At 49.8% G+C, this 15,240-nt stretch overlaps 1 protein-coding gene across 3 annotated transcripts in view; it reads right to left on the minus strand.

Moving 5' to 3' along the window:
• Positions 1–15,240, minus strand: part of USP7 (ubiquitin specific peptidase 7) — a 65,761-nt gene that overhangs the window by 16,748 nt on the left and 33,773 nt on the right. For all 3 annotated transcript variants that reach the window (XM_053894575.1, XM_053894576.1, XM_053894577.1), the window contains 9 exons: positions 10,883–11,081; positions 8,812–8,950; positions 7,877–7,965; positions 5,861–5,969; positions 4,811–4,941; positions 4,323–4,377; positions 3,237–3,317; positions 3,046–3,136; positions 268–351 (listed from right to left, as the gene is read on the minus strand). In XM_053894575.1, coding sequence (XP_053750550.1) covers positions 268–351; positions 3,046–3,136; positions 3,237–3,317; positions 4,323–4,377; positions 4,811–4,941; positions 5,861–5,969; positions 7,877–7,965; positions 8,812–8,950; positions 10,883–11,081 — 978 coding nt within the window. The remainder of the gene's footprint in view (positions 1–267; positions 352–3,045; positions 3,137–3,236; positions 3,318–4,322; positions 4,378–4,810; positions 4,942–5,860; positions 5,970–7,876; positions 7,966–8,811; positions 8,951–10,882; positions 11,082–15,240) is intronic.

The raw sequence follows: 15,240 nt of genomic DNA on the forward strand, positions 1-15,240 counted from the left end.
GTGGGCAGCACTGAGGCCAGGAGCAGGGGGGAAGGACACAGTGAGAAAACGCCGTGTGCTGGGTGAAAGGCCTACCTGAGAAACGAGCTGCACCTCCCCCCAGCCCCCCCCCCCCCCCCCCCCCCCCCACCGTGTGATCGCAGCTCCCAAGATGTAATGGCTGCACTCAGAATTCAAATCCTTTGAGCTCTGGGTCTGAGCAGCTTATGAAAAGCTCCAAGTGACTGTTTGGTCCACAACTGAGGCAGAGCATCGTTCCCGCGTTACCCTGCAAGCCGTGCTCCCCCGCGTCGTATTTATTGTCGCCGTCTAGTTGTTCCACGGCCACGTAATCCACAAATGATTCAAATACTTGAGAGAGGGAGAGAGAGAGAGGGAGAGGGGGAGGGGGGGGGAGGGAGAGAGAGAGAGAGAGAGAGAGAGAGAGAGAGAGAGAGAGTGAGAGTCAGCCAATGGTCTCACTAAAGGCCTTCATGATGGCATGGCTGCCCCATGCGCTCAAGCTTGCCAGGGAGGACACCAGTGGTGGCCTCCAGCCCCTGCCCCGGACGGCCACCAAGCCCCCGCTGCTCCATGAAAACCCGGACCCCTGAGAACACTGACACGGTTCCTTGAGGGTGTTTGAAGCTATAACACGGAATCAAGTGTTTTAATAGCTTTACCAAAATCAAGTACCATTAAAGTACAAAATCTAACCCAAACATAGAGCTGTAAGAAAGACCGTGTAGATAGAGCAGGAACGTGGGGTCAAGGTGAAAGGGTGCAAACTTCCAGCCGTCAGAGAAGGACTAAGGACCTAACGCAGAACACGGTGACAAGGGCTCAACATCCTGTTGTCTAACTGAAGTTTGCCAAGAGTGCAGCACCTAAATATTCTCTCTCATGCACATGCGCGCGCGATGAAGAAGGGACATGTCAAGGTGGTCACTGGGAGAGAGCACTCCTTTCACAGTATATCCGCAACGATCACAACATACACTTTCAATATCCTACGATTTTGTCAATTTAACCAAAATAAAGCTGGGGGTGGGAGGTGTAGAATTTGCTCAGGGAGAACCAGTGGACCAGAAGCAGAATCTAAAAACAAACCCACACAAATATGAGCAACTGGCCGCTAACAAAGGTGCAGAGCAACGCGGAAAACGTGACGGGATCACCTGAGACCCACAGGGGGAGGGTCGGTCTTGACATCCTACCACATGCAAAACACCACTGTGTGGGGACTATAGACAAACAGAAAAGATAAAACAGTAATAGATCAGAGACGACCTTATGACTTCAGGACAGATGTTCTTAGGACACAAAAAGCAAAGAAAAAATCCGGTGATTTCACTAAAATTCTGCAATTCCATTAAACACGTGGCAAACTTAGAAGAGTGAAAATAGGTGAGCCCCACAGAGGGAGCAGCTCAGCAACACAGCCGGGCCAGTGCCCAGAGCACTGAGAACGGCTCCTGCCCGGCTCCCTGCCCCTGTCACGGCTCCCTCGGGAAGGAGAGGCACCAGGCACACTCTCCTGCGCTGGACAAGGACCCCGGGACTGTCCATCCAAAAGAGGTTTCAGGCCCGGGAAAACAGGCGGTACGGGACCATGATGGGTAAGAGCGGTTCAACTGTCCCAGCTCACCGTGTGGGAGAGAAACCCAAACAGGGCCCACAGCAGCTGCCATCTGCAGCGCAGAGTGCCCAAGAAGAAAGTGGCAGCTCTCCCAGAGCCCCCAGGGAGGGCTGACCAGCAAGCAGGGTGAAGACTTATCTGGGGGCAGGGAAAGAACCACCCAGAGGCCAGGGGTAGAGCCCCCAGAGCACACGCGAGCCTGGGAACACTCTGTGCTCCCTCCAGCCACGGTGAAAAACCTCCTTGTACACGGAGCTCCGGGCACGGCCTCAGGTGGGGGCCCATGTAGCGCTAACCACAAACTGCTGTGCTCCCACTGGACAGGGCGTAAAAACAAGCCTCCAAAGAATCACATGGCGTCCAAGCAACTCCAACAGGTCCCAGAACAAAGGTGAAGAACGTCCATACCCGAACAAGGTAAAAATCAAAATGGCAGGCATCCACTAAGAGGACCAGACATGCGAGGAAGCTGGAAAATAGCCCCTGATGAAGAGCAAAGTGAATCAACAGAAACCAACCCAGAAATCACAGGTGACAAAACTGGCAATCAAGGACATCAAGCTATTATTAACTCCATCCGAGATGTTCAAGAAGACATCCAAATTGCCAGTAAGCAGCCGGAAAGGTGACCATCTCGCTGACTTTTGGGGAAATGCATACAGACAGCGAGAGTGCCACACTCTCACCAAAATGTCCAGACTGCTGACCGGTGGTCCCGCTGTGGATGCGGAGCGATGGCCACTGTCACACATGGCTGGGGAACACAGATCAACAGACTGCTCTGGGAGCCTCGCTGGCCTCACCCACTGAATGTATATGCGTACCCTTGGAGCCTACAATTCCGCTCACCATGAACGCAGAAGGATGCGTGCCGAAGACGGGCACAGCAACGGGAAAGGAACCTTATGTCCAAGCGCCACACACTGAAAACGCAAACATCTACCAAGGAAAGAGTGGTTCCCAAAAACCTGCGGCATCCTCCTCACGTGGAGTAGCGTAAAGCAACGAAAACCATCAAGTTACCACCGCTCCTCGCGACATGCACGATGCACAGATGTGGCGCTGGGCAAAATGAGAGAAGCAGGGGCTGTGTAGCCTGTATGATCCCATCTCTATAAATACTTAAAACAGGCAAAAATAACGGGGGAGGGGGGGGTGTTAAAAGGCCCAACAGTGGTTCTCCTCTGAGACGAGGAGGTCGTGGCCGGGAAGAACCAACATATGGGCGGCAGGCGTCGTGATGCGTGACCCGTGTGGGGCCGCGAGCCTGCGTTCACTTGGGAAGCTGTTCGCTCATCACTCGGGCGGGGGGGGGGGGGGGGGGGGCTCTGTCTGCGCTAGATTTCAATGGAAATCACCGGGGTCAATGAAGCATGAAACCAAAACAGAAATGAGCGGAAGGCCAAGATTATGTACACGGAACTTACTGTTTTTCTTTCCTTTTATACTTAGCTGGATATCGTAATAATCTTCTCTCCTATCGGATCGATAGTCTACTTCTTTACACTGGATATAGGACTACAAATAAGGAAAACAAGAGGCCTTAAGTGTTAATTGTCGCTATCGTAGCGTTCTTAAATCATCTTAAAATCATTCTCTAAAGCTGGCAGCCACATACCACCATTTTGCCTCTGAACAATTTAGGTATGGTGCCTTCCACACACGTGCCCTTCATCTTGTTTTCCACATTATCAAGCAGCTGGAAGAGAAAGTTTGGGCTTTAAGAAAATGCGATGCTTCATTAACAGGCAGTAATTCGAAACTTGACTAGGAAATTTCAATGGTCAAAGAATTTCTAGACTATGAATATTATGACCTCCAGCATGCAATTATGAAAACATACAAAATCTTCGTCCTCGGTTGGATATTTACAAAAATATCTACATGCAACAGTTGAGATTAACCTCTATACAGCCTTTGGAATGAATTAGTAATCTGTAGTGCCTTTAGAAGCATTTTTTATATTCATTTTACCTCTGTGGAAAAGCATGTAAATTGAGCACTAAACTTAACTCGTATTGGTCCACACCAAGAGATAAATGAGGTTGAGCCTGTCAACAGGATTGACTGGTTTGTCCATGGATATTTAATGAACTGGATTCAATCCAGCTAGTGCTGCAAAACAGAAAACACACCTTGCCCAGCCAATCACCTTGAATAGCCGTTTCATGTTGTGTATGTGTGTGACTTTATGTGTGTCTGTGCATCTTTGGTCACGACTGGAAGGACGGGAATTTGCTAGTGACTAAAGATGGTTTGGGGGAGAATCACCCGCACAGAGAGCTGCCTCTGTTAGAACTTCTGTGCAAAGGACAAGTCTGGGCGCTACGGAGTAACAGGAGTCCCTAGTCTACGGCGAAACAGGGCGGCCAGGACAGCTACGTCAGCCAATCTGTGGTTTCTCCGACTGGTAACTAGGGCACATGTACCAACGGCAGATTTAAACCACACTACCTACCACTACCGAAATTCAAGTTTCCCCTCACGCTGCCCTCTCCAAGAACAATTTTGTTCTCATTCTCTCTGGCTTGTAAACTAGACAGACGCTGCCTTTCCTTCCTGGCCTGGCTCTGTCCTGAACAGAGATGGGCACACCTGAGTTGCACTGGCGCGAGGCAGGTCTGAGGTTGTACTTGCTACCACGTCCGACAGTGCTTTACAGCAGTCAATGTTAAGTAGTGTGCGGTTACGGCGGAGAACTTACCACTCGACACAGCTCCTGAACGTCGTGCTGCATGAAGCTATCTAAAGTTTCCCACCTTGGAAAGAGAAAAGGAATGTTTGTATTTATTTACACTTCCAGGCTTCAAGTAAGAGTAAACTAAGCAACTCAGACTTGAAAACCGAGCTGTAGGGACAGGCCACTATTCGTCAATCCATCTTCTAAGGGAATTATCTTTAGGGGTCCCCAATTTAAAGACCACTGAATTCTATCAGGGCCCCGACATCTTCACAGCTCTGTCCTGTTCTGAACGTCCTGCGGTGCATAAGAGGACGTCGTTAAGTGGTGAATTATTTCTCAGGCCAAATTCCAAACCACAGCCTTTTATTACGGAAAGGACAAACCAAATCCAGTGATCGAAACACCCAGGCGCACTGAAATGCCTACACTGCGCTCTGGATTCTCCTACTACGCGCTCACCCATCCTTGCAGAAGGAAGGAGAAGGCGAAGAAGGCAATACGATACATACCCGAAGGACTTCGTTAGCTTTTTTGTTCCTACAGGCTTATCGCTGTGCTGTAATTCGTAGAACACTCTTTGTAATGCTAAGGGGACGCTTTTGGATGAATCATCACCCTCTGTTGGCATCATGTACACAGCCTAAAATAATCGATTAAGAAATAAAAATGGAATTTTATGTGAAAGTATCATTTCCAATATCACAACGGCTAAGGTAGTTGGTAGGGCTTCTAACTATCCCTCCAAAATAGCTCAGGAAACTTTTTTAAAAGATCCTCAAAGTCTGTAGAGGCAACATAAAAACCATGAGAAAGCAAAAAAGAATTTAAAAATTTACGTACAACTCGCCATCCAAAGAGAACCACTTGTATTTCACACCTCTTGGAACAACACTTTTTAGCTTCACATCGCTCGTGAACAAAAGGTGTCACGAAACCTAAGTGCCCCTGGGATGATCCGCACCCCCACCCCCGGTCCCGACTATACCGTTCTGTCGTGGTCACTACAGGGCCAACGTAACAGGAAAAGCCAGCAGAGCAGACCAGCCAGTGCCTGCCCCCCGCCCCCAACCCGGAGTCCGTGTGGCCTGCACCCTCGCATGGCCTTCCGAAAGGACTGCCGACTAGCTAGCCTGTACCAGACTCAGGGGGTGTCTGCGGTCTTCACTATTAGCGCTCTCGTGAAAATGACCTTTACCTGTATGTGAAATTAGACTTCACAGCCGGTGGCTTTGCAATTCAATTTTAACATAAAAAACTTTTCAGATGTTGCTGCTAATGCCTTTCATATTTAAAAAAAAAAATTTTTTTTTTTAGTATCTCTAGCCCAACAAAATTAGGTTAGCCAGCAAACTTTTGATCATCCAAGTTAGTTTCACAAGTGTCCAAACACGGAGGAATAAAGATACGCATAAGATCCCAGAGGGGCCCCCGTCCGGAGACAGCACTGTGGTGGTACCGGGAGAGACACGGCAAAGTCCGCCGACAGGACTCTGCTTGTCCCTTAAAACTTGAGAAGAGGGTGGGCGGGAGGTTGAGGGAGAGAAATACCATCCATTTACCTTTCGTAGTTGATTTGTGAAAAATAAAGTCTGCAGCAGGCTGTTCATGTAACAAGTCGCTCCCTGATTCTTTAAACCGACATAGCCCGTGTGCTTCTTTGAATCCCACCTACAAGACCAGTTCGAGGTTGAGGGAAAACCGCACAGGACACCGCCTCGCTTCCGCAAGTGCGTGTGGAGCGTGTGGCCGCCACACTGCTGTGCACCACCGCCTGTCTCCCGCCATCCTGACGTGGGAGCGACTGCCACGCACTCCTCACCGCCAGGCCCCTGCCTGGGCACCAGGGCCCGGAGTTCTGGGCACAATCATGGGCTCAGTTCACCCACGTGCACGAACCCAGCGCTGGAGAAGCAGCTTAATGCCGCCGACGGCAGCGCTGTCCTCGTCTACCGAGATCGCCGCTCGCACGTACTGGCTGGATTCTATCAGACTGGCTCCCAGTGTGGCTCTCCTGCATTCGTATTAAGTCACGTGTGGAGTCAGCAAGAAATGCCAACGGCTGAAACCCCTCTTTTCTGCAGACTCATACACACGAGCGAAGCCAGGCATGTGTACCGGGGCAAGCTGAGCTCAGACTTCTGAACTAGCGCTCTCTCTCTTTAACCTGCTAGGCTGGTGGTCTTCTCTGAGCAGAATGGGTAGGTCTTCTCAGAGCTGGCGGTCCCCACTGCACGCCCCTCCCCCAGCCCATAGTGACAGGAAGCTCGAGGGAATACCAGTCAAACCACCCCCCGGGCCCATCCCCATCTGCACATAACATGAAGACAAGAACGAACACTTTCGCCACTGAGCTGTGGTCAACACCAGACCAGGTGTCAGGGTCAACAGTAAGTGCTGATTCCAGGGCTCAGTCCGTGACCTTTCTGACACACTTGGGTATACCACACGGCCCTGGTTACAGTATGTGCCTATCTGTGGATCATTTTAAAAATTGGCAAGAAAAGGCAAGAATCCTAAATTATAAATGGTTATTTTAAAATCCATAATCACAAAGATTTAGGTGATAATGCCTGAATAGGTTGTGGTAAGTAACACTAAGCCAAGAAATCAGTTTTGATTGGTAAGGCTGAAAAACCCAGCCCACTTTTTTAGTCAAGAAAAGTAGATCATAAACATAGGGAAAAGGTTTTTAAAATGGGGGGGAAGGGGGGGGGACAAACCCAAAAAACTGAGTTTTCTTGTTTTTTGCCTCCACCCCTGCTACAACTCAAGCCCTGAAAAGGCTGCTCAAGAAAAGCTGGATCCCTCCTGTACTTGCCCTGGCCACGTCAGCCAGGACCCGGGCTAAGTAACAGCTCCTCCCTGGCTGCCCCAGAGTCCCTGCCGGATTCCACCCAGGCCAACCACACCCTCCTGCCAGAGCGGGGCCGCATGAAGACACACAGGTAGGGGGGAGAGCCGGGCGCCCGCCACTCCACTTCTTCCCAGACCGTGCTTCCCAGCCTACCCCGTCCCCAGCCCTGAAAAGTCAGCAGGTCCCCATGGCCCGGCGCACCCACCTCAACTCCCGCCCCTTCCAGATGCGCCACCCAACCCCACACTTCGCTGCCGGTGCCTTCACTCCTGGTGTTCTCCCTGCCCCAACCCCTTAACCTCCTTAACATGTAGCCCAACCCCATGCTCTCTGCAAGGCCAAGCACGGCTACACCTCCCTCACCCTCCCGCCCGCCACCCCTCCACCATCACACCTGCCACTTCCAGAACTGGTAGGAACTGCCCCCTCCCCGCCACAACAGCCCCACCAGTCTGTGTGTTCCTTGGGGACAGAAACCCGTGGCTAACTGGCCGACCAGAATTACACTCCTAGTGCACAGCAGTGTCTGGCATACAAAAAATGCTCAATACATGTGTCAAGTGAAGGGGTCAATGTGAAGCTGGGGAAGGTGTGTGTGCCTAGGGGCAAACACAGGGAGGGTGCTTATCGGTTAAATATATGCACTGTTAATATGCTGATGTTTCTTTCACTACAGCACAAAAGGCATTTCTTAAGAGCGCCCAATTAAAGAAAAACTTACGCAACTCCATGGGGAGCATCCGCCTGTACAAAGACTTCAAAAGTAACTTTGTCATCATCTATAAATCCTTTCTCAGGATCAGTCACTTCCTATAAAAAATAAGAATATCCAACTTGCATAAGAACACACGGACGCGTGCTACATTCCAAAGAGACAATTACCCTCACACCCTCTGCATGTTAGAGGAAAAGACTGCTTTCTCAAAACACCCAAATCATGCTTCTGGTTTTGCAGTGTTTTGACTGGTTTTAAATAGTGTCCTCTGAACAAAACCAGCAAAAGCATGGTTCCTCTTGGAGGCATCTGGGAAGTCCCGGGGAGCCCCTCGCCAGGGCACAGGCTGGAAGGAACGCGCACCTGCTCACAGGAGCAGGGCCTGGAGAGCCCAGCAGGACGCCCCCTTAAAAACCTGCCCTGGTTTCCACTTCTGCAAAAAGCAGCCAAGGGACACCTGGCTGGCTCAGTCGGTTAAGTGTCCGACTTCAGCTCAGGTCACGATCTCAAGGTTTTTGAGTTCGAGCCCCACAGAGGGCTCTGTGTTGACAGTTTGGAGCTTGGAGCCTGCTTCGGATTTTCCATCTCCTTCGTCCTTTCTCCCCGTCCCTTGCTCGCGCTCTCTTTCTCTCTCTCAAACTAAGTGGGGAACTGATGAGGGTACATGAAACCAGGCCTGGCTCAGGGAAGCGCCCCCTTTTAAAGGAGATTCGGCCTGTTGGGAAAGCTAGGAACTACCTTACGGACGTCCGACAAAGAGCTGAGACTCAAGCCCTGTCTGCTGGCTGCTTCAAAACCTCAGCTTGCAAACTGGAGAGATCACATTTTCACAGACACCTGTTCACCTGATAGAGCAAACATTCTCACTGCGAACAGAAGGATCTGCAGAATGAAGAAGGAACGCTGCTCAGGTCAGTCAGTGTAATGGCACGGTTACTTACGCTCCAGGCCATGAAATTGGAGAAGCCCCAGTCATTCTCTTTGTGGAAGAACAAGTGGCTGATGCGTCGACTGAAGGACTTCTCGTCGTCTCTGTAATTTATTATCTTCAGCACAGCTTGTGCATGGCAAGACCACGACCTGGTCAAAGAGAACCTAAGCCTCAGGTGACCCACTTAACTGACGTTTACACATTGTTTCAAAACAGAGCATGTGAAAATTCCCACATTTTTTCCCGTCCTTCTATTTGGGGAGGTGGGGTGGGGGGACACATTTACCTTTAATGAAGAAAGAAGCTAAAAGGGGTCGAGGGAACCCCCCCCCCCACCCAGTGTGGACTGTACTGATTTGACCCATGGGTTGTTTTTGTTTTGTTCTGTTTTTTAAGTAGGCATTGAGCTCAACGCAGAGCTCAATACAGAGCCCAACGCAGGGCTTGAACTCATGACCCTGAGATCAAGACCTGAGCTGAGATCAAGAGTCGGACGTTTACTGACTGAGCCACCCAGGTGCCCCGAGCCATGGTTTTATTTTAATTTTTACAAGTTCTTTTTTAGGTCAGTTTTTTTTTTAATTGGTATCAATAAAATACAGTTTCTGAACTTTAGATACTGGCCTTTAGAGTCTGTAAGAGACTAGCTTCTGGTCAGACAGTGGTTCTGGTATCTGGGTTGGGTGTTGGGTGAAAACACAAGAGCTCCCCTCCAGGAGCCCCCGGAAGCTCTGAGCAGGGGCGCCTAGTCACAGCCACAGCCCAACTGTCCGGGCTGCAGTCAGGCTGGGGGCGGGTCACAACAGAGCCTCTGGATCTGTGCATAAAAACCAAACGGACGCAGCCCTTTAAAGGGCCACTGGGGGCTCGGAGCCACAGCAGAGCCACACACAGCAGAGTTTCCAGAGAGCTCTGAAGTGACGGCAGTGCAGGCCCAGTATGGGCGCTCCTGTCTGCCCAGGCTGCCTGCTCCGGGGCCGGACGGCTCACCGCGTTCCCAAACTACTGTCAGGCCCAAATTGTCTGTTAGGCTAAAATGTAGCCTCAATACTCACCGGAAATCAGATCAGAATGTGAACACAGGAAGGAAAATTTTAACCTATATACAGGCCCTGGCTGCAGCACAGAATTGGCCTGGCACTTCTTAAACATCCACGTAAAAAAGAAAAATGTAACGGACTGTGTTCCCTGGAGCTCGGACAGAGCAGCCAAGGCCAGTGCCCTGTGGCCCTCTGGGGACCAGCTTTCACTGAGAGGTCTAAAGGGCGACAATCTGGGGGTGGCAGGGAGCCTGGACAGATGTGGGCCAAGGAAGCAGCCTTCTCACAGATTCCTCGATATGGGAGGAGAAGGACACAGTGACAAAGTGATCTGGGACCCTTTCAAACAATGTCAACTAAGCTTCTGATATACGCTGACCGGTGACAGTTTTTAATTAAGGGAAGAACCAAGCTATTGAGGATCTATCAATAGGTAGAAAACGTGAAGCCTCTGATCTTTGTTTTCATCTGAATAAAGGGACCATAAACACTTTTCCTAATTTGAAGACATTTTACTACATATTTCTTTTTAAGAATTGTAAGAACAAAACAGTTTCTCTAAAATAAGCTGGGGAGGCCCATGTGGTAAAACCCTCAAAGGATGTTTTAATCCAAACTCTCTGAATAACACACAGGAGCTGGTTAACACAACAATGCCCAGGCCTCAAGACCTGAGGAATGTTCCTCAGCTACAGTTTTCCCCTCAGGCACTTACTGGTAGAATAAGGAAACCTGGTAATCCAGTAGTCAGCTAGTCCAGATGGACCCTGATTCCGTGTTCCCTGGGCTGGCAGATTCTAGTACCTGAACCTCAGTGTCTTGTTTGCAAGAAAAACATATACTTTTCTAGCTTGGAGAGAATACCTACCGTTGAGTTTTAAAGAGAGAAATGTATTTCATCGAATGTAAAATCAGAGGGCTATGTAGAGGCAGCAAGGAAAGGCAAAAGTTTTAAACTCAAAGAGGCCGATCAGACTGAGCCTCCAATCACGGAGCATAACTATTTGTGGGTTCGTAATGGCATCATTTAAACTGTCTTACGTGGAATCAGATTCAGCATTGCACTGGAGAAAGAATCCTACGCTTTTTTGGTGTGGTCTGTCTGGATAAAAGCGTGGCATCACCATAATCTTCCACGGCAGATTTCGCACAAAACACGGAGGGCTAAGGACCGACTCACTCAGTCTGCTGAAGCGCTCGACAGTGAACTGAAAGGTTGCCTCGGAGCGCCAACTCGTGTCTGCAAGAAAAGGCCGTGTCAGTCACAGGGCTCGGGCGTCGTGAGACCACACCTGACAGCCGACAACCGTGGGACCCGCGCGGGACAACCAACCACGTCGGGGAGCCGTCCGCACAACTGCGACCTAACTGCTAGAGCCTAACTCTTGGGAAAATGAGAGCATGGCACCTAGAAGAGGGAGGGGACACGCCATTTGTGTGTGAATGAAATCCAAATCCCAGAGGGCTACCGACACACCCCTGCCTGCCCTCCTATAGATTCCAGAGCTGGGCCTGTAAGAACGTCTACTCTACCCTCGAGCCCCGAAATTGCCAAGTCCTCCCTGGTGAGTGGACAGGCTCTGCAGAGAAGGCCCGGGGCGGCTGTGGGACAGCTGCTCAAGGTCAGGGCGCGCGGAGGAAAAGCGGAGGGCAGACTCAGGCCGAGTCAAGTCTGGAGAAAGGAAGGGGAGGGGGCATTGCACCCGCAGGCTCACCAGGCCCCGAGGGGGCAGAACAGTCATTCCCGCTGTTCTAGAGACAACACTGCTGAGAAGTTAGCCCCAAACAAACGTTAACATCATCAGTTCACAGTTTCTGTGAAATACCAGCCTGGACTCCCTAGGGGGAATAATTTATAGAGAAAGAAACCGGTATTCTTCTCAACACGAATGGTAAAAATTGTTCAATTTACTCAACAAGACGTGAAGGCCATGTACAGAACTAAGGTTTCCTCCAATAGAAAGCAATATATCGCTAGAGTGCCTCTTAGCAGACTTTCAATTACACGTCACAATTTAGAATTCCACCCTGTGCCACGGTGACTGTTCATTTACAAGTGACTCAGGCTGCCAGGAGATCTGCGGCCCCCCGCCCCCAACTGCTGTCTATATGGTGCTTCTCAAACTCTTGGGGAGTGGCAGCCTCCCAAGGCTGCCCCGCCACCCTTACTGACCGGCACTTTTACGAGACATCAGAGAGCTGCCACAGCAAGGTCAAGTTGCCATACAAGCTTCTAAATGCTTTCTCTCACTTTCGGTGACTATCTGGTTGGAGACGGGGTACAGTTCACAGGCTGGCAGGGGAATGAGGGCCACGATGTGAAAAGCCACCACTGGCGTATGCAAGAATCATAGGTGCGTGGAAGGCTTTTTCTGGTGTGGCAGCGGGGGCTATTTTGCCATCCTTGCCCCCCAGGCTCCTGACGCACAAGAGGAGACTCTCGGGCTCGGGGAAGGGCATGTTCGGAAGAACAACATGCCGCCTTCCTTCACCCTTCTGTCTCCTAACTTCTAAGACAACCAAACGCTCAGGACAGAGACTTCTCAGGGTACAGAGACTGCTTGCGTTTGTGACTGTCTGAATTTGTTCCTAAGAAAACATGTCCATCAATCCTCATGAGAGGGTAGTATTCTTTACCAAAGAAATAAGAACCAAGAGGAAATGCGACAGTTAGCACTGACACCTTCTTTTCACACTCTTCATCCCCAACTGTTCTGCTACACACAACCCTGCTCAGCAGACCGCAGAGGCTCTCTGGGAGGAAGAGCGGCTGAACGGGGGCGGGGGTGTGCGTCTGAGAGATGCAGTATTTACTCCAGCTTCTTGAGGTGGCAGATATGACCCTAATCCCTCTGAGGGACCAAAGTACCAAAAAGCCAAGAAATGTGTTCTAATGTCTTGGAATGGCGCAGGAAATACGTGGGCCACTATTTCAAAGACACAAATCACACGTGAGCAGCACTTAAATCCTGCAAGATAGGCAAGGGCAGGGGTTCTAGAAGTCCCACTTCACAGATGAGGAAAACTGAGGCTCGCTGAGATTACGTGGTTTTATCTTATCTGAGGTATTTTACAAAATGACCACAGTGGGTTTCAGTACCCATGATCTGAGCACCCTGAACAGTGACCTAGCCTCTGGTTTGTAAAATGCCATATTCTGAAGTTTAGCATACCCCCCGCAAGGCAGAGCACAAAACTGGGCTCTTTGTGGAGACCAAAGAACTGCAATCAGCCAAATAAAAGTCACCAGAGGCCACACACTCATGGGACCTAAAGAGTTCAACTTCACAAAGTCCTGCCTCTCTTGTAACTCACTTACTTGTTTTCAGAAACAATTCAACCCATTATAGGATTAGATTTTTATACAGTCAAATTGGAAACGCATCATAAATGCCTTCTCCATCCCAAACTTCAGCCCAAATTCGAAGTTGATCTTAAATACGCAACAGAACCAACCAGAACTCTGCATGGCACTGAGACTGCAAGATGGCAAGCCCTTCCTTCAGAGGCAGAAGGAGCAGCCAGGAGCCAGTGCCTGCAGCCATCCTGCCTCACAGAGCTCAGCTCACACGTGCATTTATACACTCCATGTGAGATTCCGCCTCGCATTCAAGGCATATCCTCAGGACAGACGTGTTTCTGAAATATGCTAGGAGACTTCATGAGAATAAAAATGTTGCCCTGTGGTTCCCAACTCTTCATAACCAATTGAATGAATTGAAAAACTACATTATATACCAAAAGATAAGGGCGGGGGGGGGGGGGGTCTACAAAAGAGTAGAGCAGACTTGAAACCCATCTCTGGCAGAAAGGCCTGGCCTGATGACAGTCCCATGAGGAATTAAAGGAGACCTAAATGTCTTCACCCGAGAAGACAGGTGAAAAGTACTCAAAAGTCCTATTTTTGCAACTTCCCTGTGTCTATAATCACTTCACGATTAAAAACATGTTTACATGGGGCGCCTGGCTGGCTCAGTCGGTTGAGCGACCGACTTTGGCTCAGGTCATGATCTCGCGGTCCGTGAGTTCGAGCCCCGCGTCGGGCTCTGTGCTGACAGCTCGGAGCCTGGAGCCTGCTTCTGATTCTGTGTCTCCCTCCCTCTATGCCCCTCTCCCGCTCATGCTCTGTCTCTGTCTCAGATATAAACATTAAAAAAAAAAAAAAATTAAAAACATGTTTACAGCAGTGCACTTGGGAATCTGGACGGTGCCCCGCATCCTGCAGAATTAGTTTTCGTACAGGGACTTTGTAACCCGCCTCAATGCCGCCGTCAGCGCATTAATGCATTACTGCGCATCTCCGTTTACTGTCAAGGACAGGACGACAAAGCTCCCGCTCCCTGCTGTCATCACACCTCCTCAGCCCGAAAACCTGGGAAGCCATCACCTCCACTCGTGCCTCCCACAGCAGCACTGGCTGTCATCGAAGCGGCCACCACGCCCATTCGTACCCCAACCTTAACTTCACAGGGCAGAGGCCTGGGGTACAACTGCATGAAAAAGGTAGAGGAAGGTACAGGACTTTGTTCTGTTTTGTTTAAATCAGAAGGCTGGCCTACGGAGTCCCCAAATGGCGCCCTTGCGGTAAACTTATCAAACCTCAATTTTTCATTTTTTGCCAAGTCCCAGTTAATACCCAGAAATTACTTTTGTTTCACGGGTACCAACAATCTCTATTTGCAGAGGCTGTATTTGCTCTAAAACTTCTTGCGGTCATCTATGGAAAAAACTAAGCAAGAAACTAAAATCAAAGTAGAATATGTAGGTGTAACCAGAAAATGATTCTAATTCTTGTCCAAGTTCCACATTAACATGATTTTTTTTTTTTTTAAGATTTTATTTGGGCGGGGGGTGGGGGGGTGGGGGGAGAGAAAAAAAAAAGATTTTATTTTTGAAGTAATCTCTACAGCCAACGTGGGGCTCGAACTCACAACCCCGAGATCAAGTGTCGAACATTTTCTAAGCCAGCCAGGGGCCCCTAACAGGATTTTTAAATGCTCTTTGTCTCAAGCAAACACCTGTCCATCTGTGCTGTCAGCCACTCAACTTTTATATAGGAAACCCCCCCTCTGCCCAGTACATCACTCTAATCCAGCGTTTCCCAGATTGTGTGCCCCACTTTACGATGTTAGAAGGAGATTCCGGAAAGGGGGTTCTAAAGTTCAGTCTTGGGGAATCATTAGCAAATCTTCTGGAGAAAGATGTTAGGGTGCTGACGGTCCGGAGGTCCTCTACAATGCAGACCCTTGCTTGGCCCAGCGCCCCTGCAAGTTACTGGACTCAGCCCCTCTCACCACATGCTAACGTCCTGCAGAAGAGGGTTTCAAAGCAATTATCACAACTGGGAAAATGCTGCCCTAAACTAATTCTACTCCTAGAACCAGAACCATCTCCCTCCC

This window comes from Panthera pardus, unplaced genomic scaffold (assembly GCF_024362965.1).
Source record: "Panthera pardus isolate Hobbes unplaced genomic scaffold, ASM2436296v1 HiC_scaffold_5, whole genome shotgun sequence".
In the NCBI taxonomy this organism is placed as follows: Eukaryota; Metazoa; Chordata; class Mammalia; order Carnivora; family Felidae; genus Panthera; species Panthera pardus.